The sequence below is a fragment of the Marmota marmota genome, unplaced genomic scaffold, assembly GCF_001458135.2.
Source record: "Marmota marmota marmota unplaced genomic scaffold, marMar, whole genome shotgun sequence".
Lineage (NCBI taxonomy): Eukaryota > Metazoa > Chordata > Mammalia > Rodentia > Sciuridae > Marmota > Marmota marmota.
The window spans coordinates 48,139,853-48,152,832 of record NW_025999842.1 but is presented as its reverse complement, the minus strand read 5'-3'; the positions used below and the strand labels follow the sequence as shown (position 1 = coordinate 48,152,832).

Here is a 12,980-nt window from a genome sequence, read left to right as displayed (position 1 = left end):
GAAAAGAATCATAACGAATAATAGAACTTGCTCCCATATGCACTTGGGTGAGGAATTCAGGAAACTGGATTTATGAAAAGTTTGGTATCATGTTCTTGGCAAGTCAGTTGATATTAATAATCAACTGATTAGGCACTGGGAAAAAAACAAGAGAGTCAAAGAGACACTATAACTCCTATTGATTTTATTACTGGCAATTTATATCTGTGCATAGAAAACCTTAGTGGAAATCGGCCTAATCTAGGCAGTACTCCTGATTTCCTCTGTGGTTTGACACAGATTGTGGAGACTGGAATCCTATATACAATGACATAGATATAAAATCAGAGCGTGACCATGATACCCTCAATCACATCATCAAAGAACTCACTAAAACTAGACATTAATTCAATGGAAACTTTAAAGATAATGGAATGCTTCTATAGTTTCACTATACAAAATAAACAACAGTTTTATTTATTGGATAGATCAATGCACAGGACATATTTGGAAACCAATCATACTATATTGGTAAGGGCATGCATGGGTTATTTTATCAAATACATAAAATGTTTATTATTCCTACTAATTTAAACCATAACCACTCGGCCAATGTGCAGGTGCAGATATGAGAAATAATAACCAATTTAAAAAATCTCGTCAAGACCATACACACCAGAAAAGCAGAGGAGCTTCAGAGAAGGATAAACACAATACATGAAGAAAGCACCTAGAAGAAAAGATCCAGGAGAGAGCATCGAGTAAAGGAAAAGGTCAACAGCATGATAAAGACTTCCTCCCTCCCTCTCTTTCTTTCTTCCTTCTTTCCTTCTCCTTTGTTTTTGAAAGGATCAAGGGAAAAGGCAGAGATGTGAGTACTAACTTAAAAAATAAAACATCAAGAGAAAAGAAACATTTAAAGTGGATTTTTAAAAAGTCTCACTGAACACTATGTGCTATAGTTTGAATGCAAAGTTCATGTGTTGGCAGTTTGATCCCCAAAGAGGTGATGCTGGAAGGTGGGGCCTGACAGGAAGTATGTAGGCCATGGGGCACTGCCCTCATAAATGGATTAGTGTCATTACTAGGGGAGCAGGTTCTTTATAAAAGGGTAAGTTTGGCTCTTTCCTGCTTGCTTGCTTCCTTCCTCCCGCCCCCTCTCTCCCCCTCTCCTTCTAGTTTCCATCAAGGGATGACACAGCAAGAGACTCTTACAGACACCCACTCTTCAACCTTGGATTTCTAGCCTCTAGCAGTGTTAAGAAATTTCTGTTCTTAAAATTATCCAATCTCAAGTCCTCATTGTAGCAGCACAAAATCAACTAAGACACTATGAAATGAAACACATTAGCTCTCTCTTAAAAATGCCTTTAGCCTAAGTCCACATTATTACTCTGCAATGAGTTTAAATTCGAATTTTTAGTTTCTTCCAGATACAACAAAGTGCAGAGACTGGTTTAAGGGAATAAGAGAGCAGCTCAAGTGGACCCAGCTACATATGAAAAGGACCTAACCCAGTATCAAGTACATCATAGGTGCTCAGAAAGTCAAGCCTCACACTAATATAATCACGTCTTAAGATCTTAGCTGATACTACATTTATCATGAAAAAAACGGGTTAGAGTAAGAACTTTGTTATATAATACAGAGTAATGTAAATTAAAGGTCATGGACTCAAGTCAGGTGTCCTGGACTTAACCCCAGACCCCCAGGTCTGCCAAAGGTGTGATCCCATACAAGTTACCTAGTCTTACTGAGCTTTGGTCTCTTCAACTGTATAACAGGAATAATAAAATCTGCATTGCTGTATTTACAAGACTGTATTAAAGATCATATAAAAAAAGATCTCTGAAAAAACTTTGTAAGCACTGCATTCTTTACCTAATACATGGCATAAAACACTGCCGATACTATCAAAATCTAGTTCTCTACCATAGCAAGCTTCTCTCGCAGAGGGCATTTGGCAATACCTGGATATATTTTCGGTTGCCACAATAAGGGGGAAGGGTTCTACTTCCATCTAGTGGGTAGAACATTCACATGATCATAATAACTTAGCCTTCATTCTAAACTCAAAAAAATTATATATATATTCAAGACAATGTTCACAATTCCATGCATTTGTATATTCACATTATAGTAAAATGCCTTACATGGTAAAATAGTTTTAGACCATTAATATCTTCAAATTATCCAGTAGCTTATAAAATTGCAAATAAAAAGCTATAAAATACTTTGGAGACTTATTTCTCTGAAGTCACATAGTACTTATAGTGCAGAATTAACCTCAAACCTATGAAAACTTTTTAGTTAATCTAATTAAGCAGTATATTTCTAAACTATGCTTCGATGCTTTAGATTAATTTATATAGTCCTTGATATCATTTTAAGATTTTCTTTTTTTAATATTTATTTTTTAGTTGTAATTGAACACAATACCTTTATTTTACTTATTTATTTATTTTTATGTGGTGCTAGGTTCAAACTCAGGGCCTTGCACATGCTAGGCAAGCATTCTACCACTGAGCCACAATCCCAGCCCCAAAATTTTCTTAAAATGCTTTTTATTCCTAATTACATTCTTAAAAAAGTCAAAGAAAAAAAATACTTCAGAGTCTTATCTATAGGTCATTTTTTAAAAACACTAATGTCATCAAGGTCCAAAGGAAACTAATTTTTAGTCACTATTTAAAATTCTACAAAAAAATTAAAGCTTATCTGTCACTATAATCCCCAGTCATTGGCAGTAGGGCACAAAGTACATTGCTAAAAATTAATACTATAAAGTTAAATTTAAATATGACATTGAAAGATATGTATAAAAATTTAAAATTTCATTAAAATCTTACATATTTCATTTGTTGAGTAATTTAAGTTATCAAAATAAAAAGACTCTCACGTGCTAAACAGCATCACTAAGCCATATTCCACATGCCTAAAAATACTGCAATTGGAAAATTCATTTTTCATCTTTTAAGCTTTGTAATTGACTTGAAGCATATATGAGCTCATAGAAAAGGACATAAAGTTAATGTGATTTTCTGCCTGACAGAGATGAGTTACATTTCTAGTATAAAGCAGTAGAATGTCTTGGCCCTCATCTTTTGATATCATTCTTGGAATTTTTCCAAGCTGTTACATATATTGCTTCTAAATTTGTTGCTCCATTAAGAATTATCATATCAGTGTACTATCTAAGGGGCAGGGGCTCAGTGGTGGTATACTTATTTGCCTACCATGACTCAGTTCCTGGGTTCTATACCCATTACCAGAAAAAGAATATATATGCTACCTAACTTTTCTTCAAAGCTGAATACTCTGATTTTTCTTGTCTGTCTACAATCATGAAAAGAATCTGAAAAACTAATGATATAGCAATAATTGAAGTAAAAGGAAAAGGGAAAAAGCCTCAAATAGGATATTCTCTGTCTACGAAGCACTTAAAATAAATATGATGCTATAACATGCTTTTACTGTTACATTTTTAAAAAGGGAACTGAATTCCCTAATTTACTTCAATATTTTCATAAAACCAGAAACTTTCACATTATAAAATGATGAAACACAGAATTAAATGCTTTTTAAACTCCTGAAAGAATCACCTTTTTCAATTAACACGTAAGAAATTTACAAAAAAAAAAAAAAAACACTTTTAATTTCATCAGCTGATTATTCCTTTCATTTTTCAATGTTGATTTACCTCATATTACCTGTTATTACCTGTTACAATACCCCAAAGGCCCATGGGTTAAAGGCCTTCACCTTTGGATGTCAGTACTGGGAGGCGGTGGAACCTTTAAGAGGTAGGGCCTTCCCTTCAATAGACGAATGGATAAAANAAAAAAAAAAAAAAAAAAAAAAAAGAGGTAGGGCCTAGTGAGAGGTCTTTGGGTCACTGGGGGAGTACATGTGAAGGGGATTGTGGGAGTCCAGTCCCTTCCTCTTTCTCTGTTTTGCTTCCTGGCTATAACATAGCTCTACTATTGTGCTTCCACCACTCCTTGCCACAGCCCCAAAAGTAACAAAGCCATTCAATCATGGACTGGAATCTCAAAACCAAAATTTTGGAGCCAAAATGGAACTTTTCTCTTTATAAATTAATTATCTCAGATTATTTTTTACAATGACAGAAAGCTGTCGAACATATTACCTCTCATAACAAAGCATATAAAACCAACATATGTTTAACAGCTAGGTTACTAATTATACAATTCTAGCCATTTAAGAAACATTTCAGATTTATTATAACCCCATCAAAATTTTTTCTCCTTTTACTTTTAATGTGTAAGTACAGTTTAATGAAGAAAACATTTTATATACTCCCAATTAAGATATATGTGTACAGTCATTCTAATTCATTTTCTATTTCTTGAAATATGAAATCAAGATTTTCCATTAAAAAATGAATTCCAAACTTCTAAGAATGTGTTTAAAATCAAAGGCCTGTCTTATTCTGAATGCTTTTTTCTTTAAAACTAGATGCCAACAAGTAGAGGCCAAAAGTAGAGCAACTCATTGTGAATGTACCAGCTTCCAAAAGCTTGTTTGCAGGTCACTTAATTGGAACTTGGAATACAGTCTTCCATTGAAACAATGTTATAAATGGTACTTCTTTCCCAGGCTTTCCCACAAAAGCTCATAAGCAGTTTAAAAAGAAAATTAACATTAGATACTTTAAAACAAACAAAAAAGTGCTCATTCAAGATATAAAATGTATCTCCTAATCCAATCCCTATATCTCTTTCTTTATTTGTATATAAGCTTTTTGTTACCTCAGAATAAGTCTCTTGAGAGAGAAGTATAAACCTGCATTTCCCACTACTATATGCCACCCAAACTCCTCCAAAACAAATATCTGCGATTCATCTTAAATTATGAAACCAGCATTTGTAACACTGTATTTATTCTTTTTAAGAGTTCTTGTGCTTGGAGTGATAAAGTGCCTGCTTAGGATATGGGAGGACCTGGGTTCTGTCCCTAGCACTACAGATACAAAGAGATCTGGCTATAACTTTTATCCCTCAAAGGACAGCATTGTGTGTATGTGTGTACAGTGTGTGTGTGTGTGTGTGTACACAAATGTGTACATGTGTGTCTTACATGTCCCAACTCTTAGAAAAGCACTGAGAATGAATTAATACACCTGTGAGGGAGACAAGTGACAAAGGATGCAAGGATGACAAATGACAGAAAAACCTTTAACTGGGGAGAATGGAGTAAGGGGACTGGGGAGAGATAACCTGGTCAGTGTGGTCACAATGGAGACTTCTGAACTGAGATATTGCCACTAAGACAAACAATAGGAGAGAAGAAAAACTCCCTGCTTGAGACAGTTTTTCCTGGGGCAGAGGGAACCTGGCAAGACCAAGGAAGAACAGAGGAGCTCAATAGAAAGAGAAGAGCTGGGATGGAAAGGTCAGAACAGGCAAAACCTTCCAGAACACACTCTGAAGACTGTCTTTATCCTGTACCCATGGGGAAATCCGGAAGAATATAAGCAGGTAAATGTCGTGTTCCAATCAAGGTTTAGAAACAACATCAATTTAGGTCAATATTATCACCCCAAGAAACTGAAACTCAAAGACATGAGTTCCCATAGTGGAGTTTGTGAGGCACCTGGCAGTCTAACAAGGCCGGTGGGACCCCAAAGCCCATGTCCTTTCCACCATTTTTTTTTAAGTTGTAGTTGGACAGATACCTTTATTTTATTTTACTTTTATATGGTGCTGAGGATCTAACCCAGTGCCTCTCATGTGCTATGCTAATGCTCTACCACTGAGCAACAACCCCATCCCTGCTTTCCACTACTTACACACCTCACGGAAGCTGACAAGTGTAAGTTAGGCCACAGCAGCTAACAGGGGAAACAGCTGCAGGCAACTCTCTCCATCCCTTCCTCTAATCACCCATGGAACTAAGTGATTGACAGAAGAATTTCTCTATCCCCTTTCTTCATGGCCTCTCTCCCCCACCTGCCCTGTCTTATCACATCACCCCACCAATTCTCACTGGAAGCAGACTATCAAATGGGGACAGATGGAGAGGGTATGCAGAGTTGCTGCTGTCTACACTGAGAGCAAAGAAACAGGTGTGAAGGGTGATCCATAAATGAATGGCCTACCTAAACCAACACCTAGAAGTGTTTATCAAACACTTCAAAATTACGGTAAACAATTTCTAAACAACAAATCAAAACAAAGAGCCTGAATTCTCTTCAAATCATACATCCTCAGGGAAGCTGCTCCAAATATCTTCCATTCAGCTTCCTTAGAACCTGTCCTTGGCTGGCTGTCCAGTAAAGAAGCTCTGACTTCCTGCCCTCTCCTAATTCCCATATGTATATATAATCCTAAATTTAAAAAAAAAAAAACTATCCAAACAACTTACAGATATATTTTAATAAATAATAGCTGATTACACTAAATTTCATACAATGTAAACACTTTTAAAGACAATTTCACTGTTCACCCACCAAAGAAATCAAATATGTATCAGTTAAACCAAAATATGATTCTTTACTACATCAAATCTAAAATCTTGTATGGTAAATATTCTTGTATTTTTATGTATCTTTTCACTCAACTAAACTGTATTTCACAAGATTCAATATTTCCTAGAATGACCCAATAAACCATTTTCATATTTATTTGATTTCAATTTAGTTTGATTTTTAGAAATTCATTAGCAAGCCTTAAAAAAGCAGACATGGGAAAAAGTTACCTGAAAATGTTCCTGAGCAAACAGATTATGACCCAAAATAAAACTCACTCAAATCTGGCTCAAAAACTGGGTCAAGACATAAAAATATGTGTTCCATGTGAGATATTCTTTCCTGAGGCAGTTTAATTACTACCTCATGGTTTTGGTAATTTCAGTTAGATACACTAGTTTTCCCTCTTAATAGTTTCCCAGTATGAGTTAACGGGCATCTTCCCATTTTCTATTATTCATACCACATTGATTTTTCAGATTCTTAAATAAATTTCTACCATAAATCTGTATGTAATATTAAATTGGTACAGGTTGAACATCCCTAACCCAAAAACCTGAAATCCAAACATCTAAAATCTGAAATGTTCCAAATCCAAAACTTTTCAAGGGCCAATAAGAAGCCACAAATGAAAAACTTCACACCATACCTCACATGATCAGTCACAACTAAGATGCAGGTGCACAAAAAATGGTGTGTAAAATGACCTTCAGTCTCTGTGTATAATGTGTATATAAAACATAAATGTATTTCTTTTTTTTTTTTTACCCCTGTTTTCACAGTGCTAGGAATTGAACCCGGGCCTGACACATGCTAGCCAAGTGCACTATCTCTAAGACACACATCAGTCCTGTAAATGAACTTCATGTTTAGACTTGGGTCCCGTCCCCAAGACATCTTATTATATGTATGCATTCCAAAGTACAAAAAATCCAAAATGAATCTGGTCCCAAGCATTTTGGATAAGTGATACTCAACCTACTTTAACAATGAGTAATTTTAAAAGGAACTTCGTAACTGATGTGATTCTGCAATCTGTATATGGGGTAAAAATGGGAGCTCATAACCCACTTGAATCAAAGTGTGAAATATGATATATCAAGAACTATGTAATGTTTTGAACAGCCAACAATAAAAAATTTAAAAAAAAAAGGAACTTCATAGCAATAATCAGTATCAGCCAATCCCTAAAAACAAATGCCGAATGTCTTCTCTGATATAAGAGGGGTGACTCAAAATGGGATAGGGAAGAAGAGCATGAGAAGAAGACTACCACTAAATAGGGAAGAGAGGTGGGAGGGAAAAAGAGGGAGAAGGGGAGTTGCATGGAAGATGGAAGGAGAACCTCATTATTATACAGAATACATATATGATGTTGTAATGAGAAAAAGAAAAAAAATGTGTCACATTAGATTGGATAGAAAGAAAGGATGGGAGAGGAGGGGAGGAGTAAGGAGGATAGGAAGGGCAGCAGAAAAGAATTGACAATATGATTGATGTATGTACATTCCATGTATGTATTATAAGTCAAAATTCATTCTGATTAAAAATAAATAAATAAAGAAAGAAAGAAAGAAAGAAAGAAAGAATTTTAAAAAAAGACACGAATTGGTGTCAACATACTTTATATACAACCAAAGATAAAAATAATAATAATAATAATAATAATCAGTATCACAAAAAGAACTAAGTAGCAAGAAACTTCAGTCTATTTTCTTTCCAGAGATTTGAGAATCCTCTTTTCCTATCCTGGTCATTGCTTTCTGCTCTTGAAGGGTTCCTCCAATGTAGTGAAAAAAGTCTTGAAAAGGAACTTGACATGCTCCTTTTCAAGTGAACTTTGCAAAATTATTGTTTAAATAGGATGGTTTAAATAACATTTTTCAAAACTATTGTTTAAATATATACCTGCTATTTAACTAGGAATTTTCCCTGCATGGTCCTACTAACAACCACCAAAGGTTCTTAGGAGCTGAGAGCAGCTAGGTTAGCAAGCATATAGTGTACTTCAAATAAATTTAATAAATAAAGCTTCATAGTAAAAGTAGTTTTTAAAAAAAAGAGTACCTCTTTGTTGGTAATTGGAATGGATAGGAAATAGTTGGGTTGATAGTCTTTTTGCCTTTTTTTCTTCTTTATTTGATCATTCTTGATTTGTTCATTTTCTATATTCCTCTTCAACCTTATTTGAGGTACATCAGTGACTAAGGAAAAAAGTCAAAGAACAATGTGTCTAATACATTTAGATAAAATATATGGTCAGAAAAAGAAGAAAACAAGCAACATAAGTAGCAATCATAATTTTCACACCTAAAGCAGTTGGCAAACACTTGTATAAAATACATAATGGTAAATATCTCAGGCTTTGCAAGTCATAGTCTCTGTAGTGACTACCCAACTCTGACAAAACATAAATATTTTCCCATAAAACTTTATTTATAAAGCAGGCAGTATGCCGGATTTGACCTATGGGCCATAGTGCACTAACCCCAGACCTAAGACACAGCTAACCATTCTCTCCACATGCCAGTTTTTATAATACTAGGAAATATCATTTTTCCACCCATCCCCAGTTACCTAACTCCATTCCACCAAGCCCCACCTCCTAAAGGTTTCACCACTTCCCAATATGCCACGGACTGAGGACCAAGCCTTCTACACACGTGCCTTTGTGCAGCATTCAAAATCCAAGCTATAGCACATGGAATCATGCCAGAAAGTCTCTAGAGTCAATTTGAAAATCTTTTCACTGGCCAAAGATGAGATAATTAGAGCATCAAACTGAGTAATAAGTTCAATGGTATAAAGCACATCAAATACGACTAACTCCATCACTTCATAATGATACTAAAAAGAAAAATTAAAATGAAAAACTACCTCACTGGTTAGTTTGGAGGATTCCAGAGAACCATTATTTTTAAAAACTGATAACAAAGTGAAAAAAAATAAAGCATTTACACCTTTCCTTATAACCAACAGAAAATAAAACAGCAAACTAAAATAAGGTTATTCTCTATATAAATGCCCACCTAATAAATATAGAAGGATGCCAGTTTACTAGAAATACAAGGGACAGAGAAATATGTTAAATGACCAGGATAAGGGAACTTCCACACAACCTGATTTCTTCGACAACATTAAACATAGACATAACAAGAGACAATACAAAAGGAACAAAGTATTTAAAAGTCCACTGGCACTTTTAGCATTTTAAATTGTTTTACATCTTATCTGTTATACATGCAACTGTCTTCCTGTTTGTAGCAACTGATTTTTGCTCATTTCAAGCATTTCACAAATCCATTTTGTAGATATCCAGAAAAGGAAAATCATATTCTCTCAAAGAATGGTTTTAATATATTCAGAAATCCTAACAATTTTAATATCAAGAGAATGACAGTATAAAACCTCAAATCAGAATATAATTTCTTGGTAAAAATACAGAAGTACAGGGTTTATGTAAGTTTCTTTAGCTTCCCATAATCCTATCAATAACTATTTAATTTTCCTTTCAACTGGATGACCTACCATTTTCTTTCGTTAGTCATGACAGACAGTACCAAGTTTAAAATTATGTGATGAGATCTGGAGGGGAAGGAAAAGAATCTAAAGAATATTGTTTATATGGTACAGTTTTATCAACTCTTGTAATATGCTTTTTTTTTAATTCAGTGAGTCTATTGATTTAAGGTCAACCTGCTACACACTAAGTCCAATATCTTTTTTTTCTCATTTGCATATAGTCTTTAATTTATAAAATTTATTTGTATGGCCAAAGTATAAAAGCCTTCAGCTTTTTTAAATTGAACTTCCTTTTATTGCTAACTTTGAAATCAAAATCTAGGTTCTAAAAAACAATTTGCTAGTATTCGTTTTACTTACCTTTGCATGAAAATATAAACAGCAAAATATTTATTCATTCAAAATATTCTAACTTACTGATAAAAATATTAAAAAGCAGTGATATAGAAACAAAAGGTAGAAAGCTTTGGCTGTGTGCCCTGGATCTTTCACTGGATTATTTAGAGTAACTTTACTGGTTAGTAAAACAGTCATCCGTGGAAGTATAGCATGTAAACTCATAAATTTAATTTACTCCACTTATTAATTTTCATAATGATTTCAGTCACCATTTTAATGTGCTCTAATGAATTTAGTCTTGTTGACAAAGGTTGTAACTCTCTAATCCATGAATTTGGTTTTTTAAATAAAACCCTCATGTCATTTTTTATGTAAATTATTTCATTTCTCCACAGGTTCTATTTATTCCCTCAAAAACTATAAAGGAGGGCTGGGGATACAGCTCAGTTGTTAGAGTACTTACCTCACATGCACAAGGCTCTGGATTCAATCCCCAGCACCCCACCACCACACACACACACACACACACAAAAAAAAAAAAAAAAAAAAAAAAAAAAAACCTACAAAGGAATAATTTATGGGAGAAATTAATTTAATTTAATTAAGTAGTCCATGTGTTATTATGGGTTGGTATTTTTTCACATTTGTTTTTTTTTTTTGTGGTGCTGGGGATCACATTTGCTTTTAATTAAAAGGCTGAGAATTAATTAAATTTTGTTTTCATGTTGTCTTTTTTTTCTTGTTGTTTAAGCTATTAAAATCTTTAAAGTAATCATTCCTAAAACTCCTTAGTTGTATTACTCAGAATATCATCTTCTATATTTCGTAGAATCATTCCCCCTTACTACTGGCAAATTACTAAAACTTTATAAAAAAAATTATTTCCCTCATTGCATTTCTGTGTAAATTAAGTAAGAAAACAGTGTTTTACAATGTGTTAATAGTACTCAATATAAAATACTGCCTTTAAGAGGCAAAGTTTTACAGAGGTTGTTTGTTGTTGTTGTTTTTATAGTTGTAGATGGACAGCATGCCTTTATTTATTTTTTTTATATGGTGCTGAGGATCTAACCCAGTGCCTCTCACACGCTCTGCCATAGAGCTCAGCCCCAGCCCACAGATATTTAATTTAGCAAATATGTTTAGGAAAAAATTTGGTGAAATTAATGAAAAAAATTACTGAGGCTAGCTATATGCTACAAACTTAATGACTTAACATGCACTGAGGAATTATATCTGTCCAACAATCCTGTGAGTTAATTACCATTATTATACCAGGATTACAGATAATGAAACTCAGCCTGGAAAAAGTACAAAATTAAAAAGTGCGGGAGTAAATTTTAAACCCTGACAATCTGACCCCAAGTATTCACATTTACCTACTACAGCATAACAGAGTAGATGTCCCCTAATGAACAGTAGCAAAAAAAAAGAGGAATGAGTTTATCTACACCTGTGTTTACTGAATGAATGAAGCCTCTTTTGTTTTTTTTTAATGGTGCATTATAACTATATGAAATAATGGGATTCATTGTTACATATTCATACATGCACACATCATAACAAAATACTAACTCTTTAAACTGGGTGCAGTAGTGCACTTCTATAATCCCAGCAGCTTCAGAGCCTGAGGTAAGAGGATCCCAAGCGCAAAGACAGCCACAGCAAAAGCAAGATGCTAAGCAACTCAGTGAGACCTTGTACCTAAATAATAAAATACAAAATATGGCTGGGGATGTGGCTCAGTGGTTGAGTGCCCACAGTTCAATCCCCAGTATCAAAAAAAAAAAAAAAGGCTAACTCTTTTTAAAAAAAAGTTTTTAGCCACATTTAAAATTTTTAATTTCATTTTTCCATAAAAAGAATAAAGACTATTCACAAAATTTGAGGATTACAGAAACGAACAAAAAAAATTGCTAATAAACCTACTCCCTTAATACAATCACTATGAATTTTTGTGATAGATCACATAAAGTATTACACAATTGTAAAAAATTAACATATATAATTTTGGCCCTACTATTTTTCATTTTGCATCATATATTTTTATATATACATATATGTATATATGAGAGAAAGAAAATTCCCTATAACATTTTTTCAGAAATATTACTTATTTATAACTATAAATAATTATATAATATGTAACCTAGAAGCACTAATACAGCTTCATCAAATATTTCCTAAATCTGGATATCTGCATTTTTTAATAGTACTTTTAGTTTTTAATTCATCACATCAATAGACTTAAAGGTAAGAGTCATATGATTATATCAATTTATGCACAGAAAGCATTTGACAAAATACAGCACTCTTTCATGTTCAAAACAATAGAAAAACTAGGGATAGTAGGAACATACCTCAACATTGTAAAAGCTATCTATGCTAAACCCAAGGCCAACATCATTCTAAATGGACAAAAATTGGAAGCATTCCCTCTAAAAACTGGAACAAGACAGTGTTCACCACTTCTCTTCAATATAGTCCTTGAAACTCTACCTAAACAGAGCAATTAGATGAAAGAAATTAAAGGGAAACAAATAGGAAAAGAACTCAAACTATCATTATTTGCTGACAACATGATTCTATAGTTAGAGGATCAAAAAAAATTCCATCAGAAAACTTCTAGAATTAATAAATGAATTCAGCA

The 12,980-nt window shown here is 33.7% G+C and overlaps 1 protein-coding gene across 5 annotated transcripts in view; it reads right to left on the bottom strand.

The window, feature by feature from the left end:
- The window catches only part of Akap7 (A-kinase anchoring protein 7), a 138,978-nt gene that overhangs the window by 112,189 nt on the left and 13,809 nt on the right, over positions 1-12,980 (bottom strand). For all 5 annotated transcript variants that reach the window (XM_015501244.2, XM_015501258.2, XM_015501265.2 and 2 more), the window contains exon 3: positions 8,537-8,673. In XM_015501244.2, the coding sequence (XP_015356730.1) occupies positions 8,537-8,673 (137 nt within the window). The remainder of the gene's footprint in view (positions 1-8,536; positions 8,674-12,980) is intronic.